We start from the raw sequence: 16,531 nt of genomic DNA on the forward strand, positions 1-16,531 counted from the left end.
GCTCAGTGTGTGCTCGAGAAGCTGTCAAGAGGAATTATACTCATTGTTTTTGGAACAAAGTATAGAAGACTCACCTGCTCGAGCATTCTGTCTCTCAAGATCTTCCTGCATCCGTATAGCATCCCTCCTGCAGGCCTTTTGATGGGCAGCAAGACCACGACTTTTGAATTTCTGGCTGCATGTTTCACAGATCGAGGTCCGTTCGGGTGGCATGAAGGTGTACAAAACTCAAAAGTAAGTGTGAATACAAGAATGAAGGGAATATGGACATCAATGTTATCGATGGAGATGTTACAGTGGCGCTCGAGTCGCAATTCCAATGCATTCAAACGGCGCGCACGATCGTGGGAATGATATGTCAACATCAACAAGATAATTGTCACGATTATCAGTTATTCTTATCGATTAGAAATACCACGTGATATCGTGGAGTGACATCTCAATGACAATTGCAATGTCACTCATTGCAATGCTTCTAGGAAATTTCCGACATCATCGAGAAAGCATGAAGAATGACAATGTGAGGTATGATCATATTCAAGTTGTGCCCGGCGTCGTCATATGTGCTTTACTGAACTTCTTGTGCAACCATGCTGCAGGACAAAAGACTTGCCAGACGATTTGACGCCCTTTATCACTCAAACAACTCTTTACCCCGAAGGCAGAGGTGGATTTGGCGATGTCTGGAAATGCGATTATAATCATGATGCAAATGGTATCTCTGCCCTCGTCAGTCCATGTGTTGGATTCCATTTACAATGCAACTGGCTGACCATCGGACCATTGATCGATAAGGTTGCGGTCAAGGTCTTCACACTTCCAGAGCGTTATGATCTAGAGAAGATCAACAGGGTAAGCTCCGTATGAGAACCGCATATTGGCCCATGCTAACTTGTGCTTACTTTGGTCGCACCCAGAAAATCAGCCGAGAAATTGGCATATTGAAGTTTCTACGCCATGAAAACATTGTACCCTTGTGGGGTATAGCGACAGGATTTGGACGTATGCAAGAGTTGCGCTGCTTGGTCATCTCCGTGGATGCCAAACGGCACATTGAATGAATACCTAGCATCTAACCACAACGATCTAACAGCCCCGGACCGTTCACGTATGGTGAGTAATTCTCATCACGTCCCTTCACTTTTCAAGACTCAATTAAATTTGGAAGCTGGAGGATGTCAGCGCTGGACTTCATTACCGTAAGGTTCCATCTATCTTCTCAAGTTGTAACTTACCTTTGATGCAAGTGCACTCGGTTCGTGTCATGCATGGAGATATAACGGGGGTAAATCCGGAGCTGCTGGGACATTCTTGAAAACTAATGAATATGCAGGCAAATATCCTGATCGACAAGGGGGGGCATGCGAGGCTAATTGATTTTGGTCTTTCCACCATTACCCAGCCCCTTCTCGGCCAGTCACATTTGGCCGCGACATCTATACGTCCAGGTGCAGTTCGCTATGCCGCACCAGAACTCGTTTTATTGGACGATTGTACGTGAACTGGACTCGGTGGAAAAAGCGGATATCTACTCTTTTGGTTGTGTAATGCTTCAAGTGAGTTGATGATTGGTCACAAAATGTTCCCCTGAGGACTGTTTGAACAGATTCTATCGGGTCGGCTTCCTTGGTCTGAGGTCAAATCTGAAAGGCTGGAATTTCGCATTGTTGTCATGATATCCGAAGGTCATAGACCGCAGTGTCCAGATGGTCATCCTGAAATGATGGACTCTGATTGGAACTTCATCCAAAAATGTCTGCAATCCGACCCGAACTTCGACCTTCAGCAGATAAAGTACTTGACTTTGTCATGCATAGGTTTCATTCTCCAGGTAATCCTGCATAATTCATGGTACTTGCCAACCATCCACTTATACGAGCTCCAAGACTCCTGTAGTAGACCGCCTGACGATCCTTCTGATGATGCACCGGATGATTTCCCCAGAGCTTCCCCGCACAGTGGTTCCAATGACTCAGATACGGCCTGAACAACCACCCGACAGTCCGCCACTCCACCCTGATCATGAACTGAAGGCTTTGACCACAGTCGCGGACAATTTGTCTGCCTCTACCTCGAGTACTCCTGCATTTTCCTTACCTGACTTTGCTGTTTTCCCAAGTATTGGATTTGCTGGGTCCTCCACTGCAGCAGCGCATGTGAGCTATCATTCTTCTGACCGCGCATCACTACGATTAATGGGCCCTCGCAGGGGCGCATTCTCTCGATGAAATGTTTCAGTGCTGTTGGGATGCTGGTCACGGGCTACATTGCGACGCCTTGATTCGTGGCTACGATCTCTCCTCTCACCTGCGTGAAGTTCATGGACTTCATGGCCTACGACAAGTCTCGCTTCCACTGCCTCTGGGCTAGTTGTAACAGGGAGTTCAACAAAGAATCCCTCTCGAGGCATGTGGAAGAGGTTCATTTGGGAGTTGTGCACTCTTGCGAATGCGGGAAGACGTTCGCGCGTAGAGATACCCTCTCCCGACACGAGAAGACGTGCCCCTCAGCAGTAGTTTATGATATGGGGAGACGCCGACGCTAGTTTGAAGGTTCTTACCTGACTCATTACTGAGTCTCATTTGTAAGGATATGATATCACAAGGGTTCCGTGTGTCTCGTCGGTGCGAGGAGATCCCATTCTTCACATGCACATCCGAGATATGTGGATACACCTCCCATGTCTGACGTCACGCTTTCAAGTTGACATTGCTTTTTCTATGACGTTTCACATTTTTGTACATTCACATTTTACACATTCACATATGTTACGCCTCGTTGCACGCGTCATCTTGACGTCAACGATATTCAAATATTCATGCACATGCCTGGCCCGGATCCGAGATGTGAGCGCATTGATTGTGCTCGCCCGCCTCGGCGTCGCAGTATCTAGTATCTGCTTTACCGAACGTGCATGTAGGGTAGAGGACAAGCTGGTGTCGGACCAATTTAGTATTAGTATCAGTGAACCACATTAGCGGGCTGACTATTTTGACGCGTCGACGATTTGTGCCAGTGGCACTAAAGCTTAGTGTACATTCTGGAAATGCATCCTCAGACGTGACTGACGTAGTATAATAGTCAAGATTCCAGATCTGCAGTTCAACATCATAAAGTGAGTATTATGCGTGTACATGCAACGAAGTAGATGGATTATCAAAGACGGATCGGAAGCACAGTATTCACCTAGCATAGCATACACCCACCTCGTATCTTCTCCGGCGTAACAAAACAGATACGGCCACCATATCAATTCATACTGCCGCATGGCTGTCCCCAGGGCATCTGCATCCACATCAAAAGACACATCAAACGACAAAGCCGCCCTCGCCACACTGAGTTTATCCTCCTCACCACTATCATCGTTGCTATCGTCCTTGTCCAGCTCGGGCATTGAAGTTGACGGGCTTTTAGGAGTCTGGATTTGCTTTGCTGCGGGAACGAGTTTCGGGTTGGGTTTCTTGAGCAGCGGAGGCTCGAAGGGCGGAAGCATCGCTGGCTTTTGTCCCCTCGCTTGTGATCCTTCAAAATACGTATATCAGTCTGAGTCTAACATCATCTGGATGTCCGTGTATGAGCTACCTTCTCTAAAAAGCTTTAACGGCTCAACGGTTTACTGATTGCACTTCAGATTCCATAGCGGAGGTGCAGAAGAAGAGGCAGACGAGATACTAAGCACCTTCGTCAGAGGTCTTGCAGTCGACGCGGCGGGTGCGAGCCTTGACCCAGAACGCATAGAAGGCATCCCGCTGGTGGCAATATGCTTTGGCATGGCATTCTTTTGTGTCTTCAACCTATTTGCTTTAACCTGAAGTTTTTGTCCACATTGTAAGACATCGCATAGTATATGAAGTGATTGTGCAAATATTCTGGATTGGGAGGGACATCATCCTTCACAGGTGCGCTGGCTGAATACGCACAGGACGGGGCCACCTTAGTGGACGGGTTTTATCCTCAGAGGTGACTTCCTTGATGAAGCAGAAAAAATGCATATGAAAGCTTGGGAGCGGTGCGGAAAAAGCAAGAGAGACGCGCCGTGTGGGCTGTGAATACTCGAGTCGTGACGGACGTGCATGTGCTCGATGCCATGCAGGCTCGGAATTGCATGGGCTGCAAGTAGAACGAAAACAAGTCAAAAACACCTCGAACGCCTCATGTGAGAGCACGCACGTTTCTGTTCTGGTATTTGCAATCTGCTATGAATTCTTGGGGGCAGGATTGGATGTTGCGTCTAATGCTAAGGAAAATGTATACCAACTCGGAGGACAAGAATGGCTAACACTACTATAAACACGAGGCATATAGACGCCTATATATCCAGTGTGGGTTCGCAAACTACAGCTTCAATGAGCCTTGGCTTACGACCTTTAATTGGACCTGATCTACATTCTCATTGACCTCTCATCACTTACAAAGCTGATTGAGAAAGCATGGAGAAGGACTTGGATGACGTGAGGTATGATCACATTATCATGGCGCTCGGTGTCGCCATATCTTCTTTACTGAACTTCTGGTGTGACCCTGCTGCAGGACAGAAGACTTGCCAGACGATCTGACGCCCTTTATCACTCGAACAACTCTGGACCCTGTTAACGGAGGTGCATTTGGCGATGTCTGGAAATGCAATTACAACCATGATGCAAATGGTATCTCTGCCCCCGTCAGTCCATGTATTGGATTCAATTTACCATGCAACTGGCTGATAATCGGACCATTGATTGATAAGGTTGCGGTCAAGGCATTCAAACTTCCAGAGCGTTATGGTTTAGAGACAATCAACAGGGTAAGCTCCGTACGAGAACCGCATGTTAGCCCATGCTTACTTTGGACGCACCCAGAAAATCAGCCGAGAAATTGGCATATTGAGGATTCTACGCCACAACAACATTGTACCCTTGTGGGGTATAGCGACAGGATTTGGACGGATGCCAGAGTTGCGCTGCTTAGTATCTCCGTGGATGCCAAATGGCACATTGAGTGTATACCTAGCATCTAACCACAGCATTCTGACAGTCCTGGATCGTTCACGTGTGGTGAGTAATTATTATCACATCCCTTTCACTTTTCAAGACTCATTCGAAGTTGGAAGCTGGAGGATGTCAGCGCTGGACTTCGTTACCGTGAGTTTCCATCTATTTTCTTAAGATGTTCAAGTTGTGACTCACCTTTGATGCAAGTGCACTCGGTCCCTGTCATGCACGGAGATATAACAGGGGTAAATCCAGAGCTGCTGGGGCATTCCTGAAAACTAATGAATTTGCAGGCAAATATACTGATCGGCAAGAGAGGTCATGCGAGGCTAATTGATTTTGGTCTTTCCACCATTACCAAGCCCCTTCGCGACCACTCGCACTTGGCTGTGACATCTATATGTCCGGGTGCAATGCGCTATGCTGCACCAGAACTCGTTTTGTCGGACGATACGGATAACCTGGACTCGGTGGAAAGAGCTGATATCTACTCTTTTGGTTGTGTAATGCTTCAAGTGAGCTGATGTTTGGTCACACAACGTTTACCTCAGGACTGATTGAACAGATTCTCTCGGGTCGGCCCCCTTGGTCTGAGATCAAATCCGAGATGCTGGAAGCTCGCATTAGTATCATGCTTCACGAAGGTCGTGGACCGCGACGTCCAGATGGTTATCCTGCAATAACAGACTCTGATTGGAACTTCATCCAAAAATGTTTGCAATTCGAACCCGAACTTCGACCTTCAGCAGATAAAGTACTTGACTTTGTCATGCATAGGTTTCACTCTCCAGGTAATCCTGCATAGTTCGTAGTGCTTGCCAGCCATCCACTTATACGAGTTTCAAGACTCCTGTAGTAGACCGCCCGACGATCCTTCCGATGATGCACCGGATGATTTCCCCGGAGCTTTCCCGCACGGTGGTTCCAATGACTCAGATACGGCTGAACAACCACCCGACAGTCCACCACTCCACCCTGATCATGAACTGAAGGCTTTGACCACGGCCATGGAGAAGTTGTCTGCCTCCACCCCGAGTACTCCTGCATTTTCCTTACCGGTTTTTGCTGCTTACCCAAGTATTGGATTTGCTGGGTCCTCGTATGTCCACTCGCAGCATTCACATGCATGTGTTTACATTTATAATTTTCGCCAGCCATGATCCACCTAACACACACCCCCAAGTGGCGCTCAACAATCAGCTTCGAATGAGGTATGGAGAGAGCGCATCGGATCATGTAATGTGGGAACTTTACTCCACAGGACCTCCACACGCTCTTACTTGGCACGCTACAGTATACAGTAAGTTGTCAGCATAGTGATTCTTGGTGCTTCTCATTAAAATCATATAGTCGATGACTTGAATTACGGCCATGGCAAAGCACGCACTCGGGACGAAGCCCGAGACATGGCAGCGATGCAGGCTGTGGAATGCTTGAAAGAGGAAGATCGTGCAGTTAGGTGGACGGCGCAGATAGAGCGGACAGATGTATCCGGGTCACGGTGATCTGATGAAGATCAAGAAGGTGCGGACTCCCCAAACTAATCTCATATAGAGATATGCATAAAGCTAGTTTGCGAGTTCTCAGTTGTAATATGATGTAGCATATGAAGGTGAACGTAGGTATGCGCTAACGCGTGTGAATGAAGAAGTTGTCTGCCCCCACCATAATTGCAATTTGCTCCTGCATCGTCTTTCTCTTTCAACTTCTCAAGTGGTGGACTTTCTGGGTCCTCCACTGCACCAGCGCCTGTAAGTTATCACTCCTCATTCGCATTACTACGACTAATTGGCCCTCGCAGGTGAACCGTTCTCTCGAAGGGATGTTTCAGTGCAGGTGGGGTGGGCTATATTGCAACGCCTTGATTCGTGGCCACGATTTCTCTTCTCACCTACGTGAAGCTCACGGGGTCGTGACGAAAACGAATCGTGCATCGAGTGCAAATGGGATCGTTGCGATAATGAGTTTAAACTGCACAACCTCTGGAGGCATGTGACAAAAGTTCATTTGGGAATTGTGTACGGAGTCCTGCGAATGTGGGTTCTTGCGTCAATATTCAAATATTCACTCCGCCAACACCGGAGGAAGACGCCGACGTGCGCACAGGCTCCTGGCTAGTTTGAAGGTTTTCACCTGACTCATTGCTGAGTCCCGCTTGTAAGGATAAAATATCCTCTGCACGCCGAGCACGACTTACGATCAAAGGTGCAAGCCGTTCCGTGTGTCTCTTCGGTGCGAGGAAATCTCATTATTCGTATCTGAGATATGTGCCCATATTTTTAGACTTTGATAGTGCACTTGATGAGAAGGACGTGAGCACATTGATTGTGCTCGGCGTCGCAGTATCTAGTATCTGCTTTGCCATACTGAAACGTGCTGCAGGGTAGAAGACAACTTTAGAGCCTGGACAGCTGCGTTTATTTCTCAGTTTATTTCTCAGTTTATTTCTATTGTGGCGTGGCAACGAGTGACAAGCTGTGACTCGCGTGTGACTCTATCAGCGTCCAGACTCCATACTGCCAAGTCATGGCGAAACGGAAGAGTACATCTGCGAACACTGGTACTACTAGTGCAGGCCCAGCTACCACTCACTGGACTGATGAAGAGACCTCCCGCCTCATTCAGTATCTCACACTTCATTGCGCTGAAGGTGGAGATGGTACTAACTTCAAACAGTCAACCTTTACCGCTGCAGCGGCTTATTTATTGAAGCCCCTGGACGGCATTCCAAAGGAGGACCATGTAGCTGGAATCAAAAGGGATGGGCTGTCATGCAAGAACAAATGGATCACGGTACGTTTATTATTATTTTTCAAATCGATTCAATTCTGACTACCGCAGTGCAAGAAAAAGCATACCGCTATCATCGATATCAAATCGCAATCAGGCTTTTCGTGGGACGACGAACTCGGTGCAAATATCGGCCCAGCCGACGCTGCGCGTTGGACTGCATTTGCAAATGCGCGTCCCAATACAAGGCCATTCCGCAACAAAGGTTGGAAACACTTCGACGAGATGGACAACCTTTTGTGCACGCAGATCCCACATGTCACCAATGCTTTTCACGCAGGCCAGGAAATGTTCCAATCACAATACGACGTCAGCAACGAAGGCCCGGGTGTTGATGCTGTGGAGAATGAGCCTGTAGCACCTGACTTGGGAGACTTGGGAGACTTTGGAGACTTTGGAGACTTTGGAGACTTGGGAGACTTGGGAGGCTTGGGAGGCTCGGGAGGCTTAGCGGTTGAGGGAGACATTGAGAGGATTGTGGAGAGAGACTCAACTGGGCTGGATGACGATGAAGACGATATCATTCCTTGGGAAGCGACTCCTCCTCCTCCTCCTCTCTCAAAACGAAAATTCGCTGCCATGTCTTCAACTCCATCGCTTACCCCTTCAACTAGATCTTGTTCTTCTGGTCCGCAATCGAAACGTCAGCGTGCCAGCGGATCAGCCACTGCACTCTATGCAATTAATGATCGATTTTCAGAGTTCACTGATGTCTTTCGTGTAGCTACACAATCGGAAAAATCGGCTATCGCCTTATCGCCTCAGCGCAAGCAGGCAGCAATGTGGCGTGCTCAACTACTAGAAACACATCTCGACAACGACAACATGGCTGCACTTATCGAAGCTTTTCAGGTGGACATCAGCGCCGCTGATGCATATATGGTCATGTCCGACTGAAGGGCCAAGGAGGTCTTTTGTTGACCGCAAGATCAAATCTATCAACAAGTAGATCTACTAGGTAGTATAGGTGTTATGTACTCATCCTGTCACGTCCTGACGAGCGTGACACACTCTATGATAGTCCCTCCACATAGCATCTGCAATACCATCTCTCTCCTCTGTCGCCTTTTGCCTTTCAGTACGGCCCGCCGGTCCTTCAGCAAGAACGCCCCTTGACTCGCCTGGATCAGGGTCAATGAGATCCTCGACGGCGAATTCTTCTATTTCCTTCGGATCGAAAATTCGGATGAAGTTGTGAATGGCACAAAGTGCTGGGGGAATTCGGGCTTGAGTCGACATGCTATATTCCGGTGGATGTACGAGTATCGTGAACCGCCTCTTGAGAACGCCGAATATTCGCTCGATCACGTTTCGAGCCTGAGCATGCCAAAGGTTGTATATTTCTTTTGAATTTTTTGGCCTGCCGTCGATGAGAAAATCAATAGTTCAAGTGAGATATCACTCACCGAACTGCAGCTCGACCCCACTCAGCCAAGTGGTACCGAACACTTCGGTACGGAACGAGAAGCAAGTAGCATATTCCGAACCCAGCATCCGCTGTCTTAATAACCGAGGGTCTTATATAAATACGTGTAAGAATGTAATGACACCACAATTACACTGGATAAGACTTCTTGCCAGTCCTCAATTAACACGGTCTACGACTTTTCTTCTTTCAGTGGTAGATAACAGTGTGAGTTCTTGGGAGGCTCGCTAAACCAATCAGTCAGATTAACTTAGCCGGAGCTTTATTATCTCTGATTGAAACTATGGGATTGTCTAGGATATACCGTCTAGACACTTGAACTGGTTTCCTGAATATACGGTTAACTGTTGAGAAGCTGGTCTCAAATGTGACTACGTGGACCAAAGCTCGTGTTGGTCAATATACAAATACCTGGTGAGAACAGCTGGTCTCACAAATAACAACAAATGACAAATATAAAAACAATGACAAATAACAACAATGACCAAAGCTCGTGTTGGTCAGTATACAAATACCTGGTGAGAATGCTGGTCTCACAAATAACAACGGTGACCAAAGCTCGTGTTGGTCAGTAAACACTACGTGGTGAGAACACTGGTCTCACAAAACTGGGTTTCTATCGCGAGAAACTTACGTAATCTCAAGGGAAACACTTTCCCTGCACTTGCCTGGACAGTTCTTACAAAGGAAATGGGCTTTGTAAGCAGCAATTTGTTCAGACTGAAGCTTCTTAGGTGAGAGTTCAATTTGCTCAAGTGGGAGTTCTTGAATGCAACAAGTGGGAGATCTATTTTTTTGGGGGAGAATGGGCTCTCCTTATATACATTTTGTGTGGGAATATTATGTAAGTAAAAAGGTGATGTAATGACTTCAGAATGTGAGAAGAATATTCCAAAAACTGGAGCAGAATGTTCTAGCAGGTGCAAAAGAACATTCCAGAATATTCATGGTGGGATAATGACATCATTCTGAGTCACTATGAGTCACTATGAGTCATTATGAGTCATTGGAATGTTCTAGCAAATTCCATGGAACATGACATCATTATGACATCACTATGATATCATATCTTTCAACCAAAATACCTGCAGGAGTGTAGGTGAAGTCCTATGACATCATTATGACATCATACCCTGTAGGTACAATTTTATGAAGCATCTGATTAGTCAGAGCATCCTAATAGAAAAGTAAAGTAAAGAAACACTAGAGAAAACAACTCAGAAATAATGGAACAAATAATAGTACACAATATGCGGGCTTTTTAGATAGGTTTTTGTTAGGCTTTGAACTTTTCTCTATGGGTTTCTCTAGCCAAAGTGAATAAGCCAAATGAAAGGCAATACATTAACCTTCATTTTGCTTCTCATATCAACTAGGTCATTATGTGATTCCCATCTCACATATGACTTTTCTTCAAAACATGGTGGATTCATGAATCACTGAGGGAAAACTGAAACTATTGGACCAAGGTTTGATACCAAGGTATGGGTTGACTAGTCTGAGGACTAAGCTAACAGACTTTGTCTTTTAGGGGGATACCTAGTAGTCATGTCCATGCATGATTCCCAAATCATGCAGGACACCGCAAGGAAGTACCTTCCTTGTGGAATGTATAGGTCGGTGAGATGGGCGTTATTGTATAGAGTTGAGTCCGAGGTCGATCCATCCCAACCGCTGAGCACATACTGGAACCGAAGATCAAATGAGCAGCATGCAAGACAGTTTTGGCTGACGAAACCTTTTCGGTTTCGAGACAGCTGCCTTTCTGCCGCGGACGGACAACACGCGATGTGTGTACCATCCATGGCTCCAAGTGCCCCTTGAAAGTGCGGAAAGAATTTCAGGGTTCCCAGATATTTCTGGTGGAATAGGTGCATCCTCTTGTGGTAGATAGACGAATTTGTTGTAGAAGGGAGCCGAAGACAGAGCGAGCAGGACTTTCTTGAAATATCTGATGTGGCATGTGAGGCAATGAATATATTGCAATAGTATGGACGTACTTCTGTGTGGTTGTGTGCGAGTGCTGAAAACGTTCTGCGACATGACGGCTTGAAAGCCCTGTCACACATGTATAGAGAAAGATAGCGACTTGCTCATCAAGCAGAATATATTTTGAGTGACATAGCCCAGAGGTCTGAAGCTCATGTACGAGCGCATGGAAGACGTGTTTCCTCATTCCGAGCTCAGTTTTGATCCGGTCAGGGTGTCCGTTGATGAGTTCTTGCACCCATGCATGTCCAGTGAGCACTGATGTATGGTAGGGCTGTCTTTCAAGAAAAGGAGTCATATATGCGATTATAAGGCCCATAATAAGTTGAGCGATCATTGCGGCTGCCATCCGCAACATATGGAACCGTTGGATTTCATTAGCTGGAGGCATTTCAGCCTTGGTGTGATGTCATACAGTGCGTGATATGCCGACCTTGTCACGGTTGTTTGTACATATTGTTACGAACAAAATAAACTGAGAAATAAACTGAGAAATAAACGCAGCTGTCCAGGCCCTTAGTAAATTATCAGTGAACAACATTAGCGGACTCTAGGTACTATTTTGACGCTACACTGGACGCAAGCGCCGCTACCAGCTGGCTCACATTTGGCGATATTTGGAAATGCATCCTAATACCTAGCAACTGGTATACCGGTATGTAGTAGTATACGTACTAGTAGCAGTCAAAATTCCAGATCTGCAGTTCAAAGTCATAAAGTGAGTATTATATGTGAACGTGTGTACATGCAACTAAGTAGATGGATTATCAAAGACGGATCGGAAGCATAGTATTCACCTAGCATAGCATACACCCACCTCGTATCTTCTCCGGCGTAAAAAAACGCACATGTCTACCACATTAATCATACTGCCGCATGGTCGCCTCCAGGGCATCCACATCCACATCAAAAGATACATCAAACGACGAATCCGCACCCGCCGCACCGAGTGTATCTTCCTCACCACCATCATCATTGCTATCGTCCTTGTCCAGCTCGGGCGTTGAAGTCGGCGGGCTTTCAGGAGTCTGGATGACCTGCTTTGGTGTGGGAACTGTTTTTGGGTTGGGTTTCTTGAGCAGCGGGGGCTTGAAGGGCGGAAGCGTCACCTGGCTTTTGTCCCTTCACTTGTGAAGCCGCATAGGGCGATTGTGTGGTGGCATAACGTGTTTGTGACGAAGGGAACCCCGAATTTGGGAGGTTGTGTTGCCGGCGCATCCCCAGTGGTGGGGGACCTCGTTGAGTTGTCGAGGGTGCTATAACAGGGTGCATATGTCTCGACTGGGGTATCTTCTCTGGAGCTGCTGTAGATGTGGAGGTGGATGCAGTTGTGAGAGCTTTAGGAAGAATGTATAAACTCAGAGTTTGAGGAAGAAGCCGCAGGGACGACTAGTAGAGGGGACCATAACGATACTGGGGGTCCTTCCCACCGCGCGCTTGGGGGGTAGTAGGATGTCATCCATATGCATCGAAAAAGACTTGTCTGGAGCCAAGTCATCTGCGGAATCGGTGAAAGTTCCCTCGCGATCCGTATCTCGGTCTGAGTCCAACGTCATCTGGATGTCCCCGTAGGTGACACTGTCTCTAGAAAGTTTAACTGTAGGCTTGATAGTCGCAGAACTCGATGATCTACTGATTGTACTTCCTCGCGGAGGTGCAGATGAAGAAGCAGACGAAATACTAGCCGTCTTCTTTAAAGGCCTCGCAGTCAACGCGGTAGATGTGGATCTCGACCCAGACGAAGACGTATGGGTATTCCTCCGGGTCGCGATATCCCCCGGCGTGCCACTCGCCGCCTCTTTTTTTGCCTTCGCCCTCGCAGCTTGCTTTCGCCTGGAATTCTTGTCTATCTCTGCAGTGCCATTACGTATTATATGCAGGTACCCCGCGGCCAACTCTGGATCGGGAGGGACATCATCCTTCACAGGTGGGGTCGCTGAATACGCACGCGACGGGGGTACTTTCTTTGAGATGAGTTTCATTGGATGTAGTTTTCTCGATGAATTAGACGCAAATGTAGGTGGGAGTGTGCTTGTAGACGGTGCGGTAAAACCGGGGAAGGATGCCGTGCGTTGAGGGACAGACGTGCTGGTGCTTGATGCCCATGTGGACGTGTGTGCAGACGCATCCAAACGGGCTGCAAGCAGAACAAAAACAAGTCAAAAACACCTCGAATGTCTCAGATGGGAGCACGCACGTTTCGGTTCCCGCTTTCCCTCCTTTTTGCTCTCTGCATTGTGCATGAGCTCCCGGATGACAGGGTCGGGTTGGGATTGCTTCCATGTAACGTAGCCGACATCCTCGTCGATGCTCATGTCAGCGGATACAGGCCGAGTAATGGCGCGCGCCCATTGGGATGAAGAAGAGAATTGGGAAGGGGATGGCCCTAAGTCCCAGTCCATTGCAGAGTGTTAGTTTGGTGTAAACGAATGTGGTGAGAGAAAAGACCGTCAGAAACTCGTTTTATACGTTGGATCAGGATGCTAGTTGAAAAGGATGCGATGACGAATGAATTGTTACTGAGATAAAAGAGATAAACAATGAAAATTCAGTGGCCCACTGCGCAGTCGACGTTGCACAATTACTTCAGAGCGATGTTGTGTCTTTTTTCAGTTCCTGAGTGTTTCCACCAGACCTAGAGCAGATCTCAAGCTGCTGAAAGCTCAGAGTAAGTACTAGCTAATCGCTGTCTGTTACCGTTCGGACTCACCGTACGGTCTGCTGCTAGTATTCAGGCTGCAGAAAAGCGCCCACAAGCGCCTGCTCCAAATCAGGAAGGAGATCCCCAAAGCGCCACTGATCCAAGAAAGTTGATGTCGACCCTTGTCATTTGTTCCTTTGTCTCATTCATTCATTTCGCCTTTGATTGCCTTCACAAACAAGCACGATGCACTGTAGCTCCAGATGCGGTGGCCAATCTGCACGTGTCGCATTAGCTTTCAGAATGTAGCTGCTTCACAAAGGCTATTAATGACTATACTTAGTCACCTGGCACTGGCGGCTAAAAATCCTAAGATTATCTCCCGTGTGCTGCCCTGCCCATTTAAGTCAGTTCCCCTGAGAGAATAAAACTGACAAGTTACAGTTAAGATTCACAGCTTTCTGAAGTGCCTGAGCCGCGGGTGAGGATATTGAAGTGTTGGGATACTCCCGTTATCCTGTCATGTCAATATGAATGCGGATATCATAGTGTCAGGCGACCTCAGGGGACTCGGTGGTTTCGCACCGACGCTGTGTCCAGGTTGATACCGGCCGACTTAGCGAGTCCCACACGTCATTGCCATTGATGAGAGAAATACACCCGTTCGGTGATACAAATTACAACTACAACCTCCAGAAACTACAACAATACTATTTACAGGACCAGAATATTGGCCGTACAACAGTTGCAGTGCATTGTTCGTGAGTCATGACGATCAAAAGGAATAAGCCTGTGCTTCGTGGAAGTACCGCCAATAGGCGGGGAGAAGGTTTGCGACAGAAAACCATAGCTACAACTTCACATCAGGAAAGACACGCGCCAGTCAGAGAACCCCGCTTACACTATACATTTTGCAAGACATTCGCGCTGCCTGCGATGTCTTGCAGGTCATGAACCTGAACCCCACCATCGCTGCATATCCTGTGAATGCAAGCGTGCAGAGTGTGTTCATTCCCCAAACACGGGACAGAAAGATGGACCACAGAGGAAGGGCCACCAACATAGATGTCCGCGCTAGATTGGGGAATGCTATGGGAAACGTCTGTCTGCCAATAAGGCGGTCCCCCTCCACGTCTTTGAAATCCTGAGCGTGCAATGTACTCGTGAACACTGCAAGGCTCAGGAAAATCGCCGAAATTGCGGTGGGTTCTAACCGCGACATATCTTTGCCTGTTCAAGCACTAGATCAGCAAAAAGTTCAGAGATAGGATGCTCGGAAACAAACCTGCGATAAGAGTGGAACCTATTTCGAAGCAAGCGTAACCCACTGCTGTTATAAAGTTCTTCGAGACCCAGTGCTCGTGAGCTTTGAGCTCATTATAGAATATTATGAACAGCGTCAACACGAAGCTCAAGCCAAAGACCTGGGAACTGTAGCATGCAGATATGACAAGACAGATGGGAATGAGAGCCCATCGTAGTACAACGGCGTCTTCCAGGCTGATTAGCCCTGCAGGTATAGGTCGGGAAGACTTGTTCTTCCCATCCTCCTGAGGGTCGATTATCTGATTGGCGACATTAAAATGAAGTAGATGGAGCCATATCCAGAAAACAATATGAGAGCAACGTTGGAGATTGCAGAGTGGCCCAGCCACCACTGCGAATAGTGTCTGGTATGGTCAGTACACCATAACAGAACGACAAAAGAGTACATACAATCGGAATAATGGTGGTCGTGATGTCGTCGCTCGTGAAAGAATACAGAATTTGGAGGTAGAGCATGACGAATCGTGAGGGGATGGACAAGGCCCTGGCCTTTCAGTGACGCACCGCTGGTCTCTATAAAAACTGTTCAGTGGGTGAACGGCCCGGTATAAATATCATACCGCCTTGTATTAAGTTGTCATCATCATCTTGTAATCTGAATGATGAAAACTTGATTGATCGACAGCAGTTTCAACCCCGATTCCACACATCTACCAATCGGTCGATTATTTGGTAAAACCACAGATTCCGTGGGCACGAGGCACGAGAGCGGTTGTAGGTGTAGGCGGTTGTTGTGAGATGAAGGTCCTTGTGGGAGTGACATATCCACATACTCACCCACTTCAAGTTCAGCGCCTACATAGCCATGTCTCAAAAACAGAAATCATCAGACATTTTCCTACGTTTCTTGACAGCATCAAAGTGAAGCACAGATCAGAGTGAACAGCTTCATCTTTCGCGGGAGTGTTGACGGGCCTTAAAGTTGAACCGATCAAAGCTTCTTCATCAATTTCCGAGAAATCTGATAGAATGCGATGAGTAGCGAAATGACATGAGATAGGCACCTACGATATGTGATCCGACGACCATAGGTCAGCGCTAGTTTGGAACTGCACTCGCCTAACCGGCGTGTAATTATAAATAACCCCCCGTTGCTCAAGTCGGTCAGAAGCTACTTATTGCCAAACAAGTCTGCACCCCATAAACGAATGTCATCTCCGCGTCTATCCTTCTTTGGTTCGAAGGTTTTGCAATTTTCTAGCCGGCTTGGTGCGATGATAGGCCTTTAAGCAGTCCTAATCGTTTCCCCAACGAAGCGTTTTGAGAGTTGCGCTGCCGCAAGCTGTGGGAGCGATCACATCAAAGTTTGTCATCGGTTTGTGGGGCGCAGGAAAGATTCATTGTCACTGACATGAAAGTATTTTATCTACTGATACGCGTAAAGCAGGC

General features: G+C 47.3%; 6 protein-coding genes across 6 annotated transcripts; 3 read left to right on the forward strand and 3 right to left on the reverse strand.

The window, feature by feature from the left end:
• Positions 1–454: 454 nt before the first annotated feature.
• On the forward strand, positions 455–2,281 carry DFJ58DRAFT_731839 (kinase-like domain-containing protein; the record flags this gene model as incomplete). Its single annotated transcript, XM_041386096.1, has 10 exons — positions 455–525; positions 600–852; positions 918–1,002; positions 1,070–1,113; positions 1,169–1,199; positions 1,248–1,285; positions 1,334–1,493; positions 1,818–1,831; positions 1,887–2,156; positions 2,210–2,281. 10 exons carry the CDS (start codon positions 455–457, stop codon positions 2,279–2,281), a joined length of 1,038 nt encoding a protein of 345 aa, XP_041240059.1.
• A 535-nt stretch (positions 2,282–2,816) lies between these two features.
• On the reverse strand, positions 2,817–3,493 carry DFJ58DRAFT_844514 (uncharacterized protein; the record flags this gene model as incomplete). The annotated part of the gene is made up of 3 exons (XM_041393088.1): positions 2,817–3,040; positions 3,070–3,095; positions 3,207–3,493. 3 exons carry the CDS (start codon positions 3,491–3,493, stop codon positions 2,817–2,819), a joined length of 537 nt encoding a protein of 178 aa, XP_041240060.1.
• Positions 3,494–4,925: 1,432 nt separating this feature from the next.
• On the forward strand, positions 4,926–5,775 carry DFJ58DRAFT_665630 (kinase-like domain-containing protein; the record flags this gene model as incomplete). Its single annotated transcript, XM_041382514.1, has 5 exons — positions 4,926–5,033; positions 5,090–5,120; positions 5,178–5,215; positions 5,264–5,485; positions 5,536–5,775. 5 exons carry the CDS (start codon positions 4,926–4,928, stop codon positions 5,773–5,775), a joined length of 639 nt encoding a protein of 212 aa, XP_041240061.1.
• A 1,721-nt stretch (positions 5,776–7,496) lies between these two features.
• On the forward strand, positions 7,497–8,000 carry DFJ58DRAFT_665658 (uncharacterized protein; the record flags this gene model as incomplete). Its single annotated transcript, XM_041382516.1, has 2 exons — positions 7,497–7,763; positions 7,812–8,000. Coding segments are annotated over 2 exons (456 nt in total), but the record flags the coding sequence as incomplete, so codon positions are not given.
• A 3,879-nt stretch (positions 8,001–11,879) lies between these two features.
• On the reverse strand, positions 11,880–14,010 carry DFJ58DRAFT_805386 (uncharacterized protein). The gene is given in 5 exon segments (XM_041391103.1): positions 11,880–12,284; positions 12,304–12,512; positions 12,563–13,312; positions 13,373–13,830; positions 13,886–14,010. The coding sequence occupies 4 exon segments, from the start codon at positions 13,575–13,577 to the stop codon at positions 12,036–12,038; spliced, it is 1,413 nt and encodes a 470-aa protein (XP_041240063.1). The 5' UTR covers positions 13,578–13,830; positions 13,886–14,010; the 3' UTR covers positions 11,880–12,035.
• Positions 14,011–14,526: 516 nt separating this feature from the next.
• DFJ58DRAFT_854838 (UbiA prenyltransferase family) lies at positions 14,527–15,607 on the reverse strand. Its single transcript, XM_041393877.1, has 4 exons — positions 15,533–15,607; positions 15,102–15,486; positions 14,718–15,046; positions 14,527–14,666 (listed from the first exon to the last, which is right to left on the reverse strand). The coding sequence occupies exons 1-4, from the start codon at positions 15,596–15,598 to the stop codon at positions 14,592–14,594; spliced, it is 855 nt and encodes a 284-aa protein (XP_041240064.1). The 5' UTR covers positions 15,599–15,607; the 3' UTR covers positions 14,527–14,591.
• Positions 15,608–16,531: the final 924 nt, after the last annotated feature.

This window comes from Suillus subalutaceus (genome assembly GCF_016647625.1).
Source record: "Suillus subalutaceus strain FC151 chromosome Unknown DFJ58scaffold_113, whole genome shotgun sequence".
Taxonomy (NCBI): Eukaryota; Fungi; Basidiomycota; class Agaricomycetes; order Boletales; family Suillaceae; genus Suillus; species Suillus subalutaceus.

Coding starts and splice junctions, on each gene's coding strand:
- DFJ58DRAFT_854838 (XM_041393877.1), bottom strand. CDS start 15,598: ATGCTCTACCTCCAAATTCTGTATTCTTTCACGAGCGACGACATCACG. Junction 15,487..15,532: donor CGACCACCATTATTCCGATT/GTATGTACTCTT, acceptor TGACCATACCAG/ACACTATTCGCAGTGGTGGC. Junction 14,667..14,717: donor TGTCTTGCAAAATGTATAGT/GTAAGCGGGGTT, acceptor GTGAAGTTGTAG/CTATGGTTTTCTGTCGCAAA.
- DFJ58DRAFT_805386 (XM_041391103.1), bottom strand. CDS start 13,577: ATGGACTGGGACTTAGGGCCATCCCCTTCCCAATTCTCTTCTTCATCC. Junction 13,313..13,372: donor GGGAAAGCGGGAACCGAAAC/GTGCGTGCTCCC, acceptor TTCTGCTTGCAG/CCCGTTTGGATGCGTCTGCA. Junction 12,513..12,562: donor TATGGTCCCCTCTACTAGTC/GTCCCTGCGGCT, acceptor TTCTTCCTAAAG/CTCTCACAACTGCATCCACC.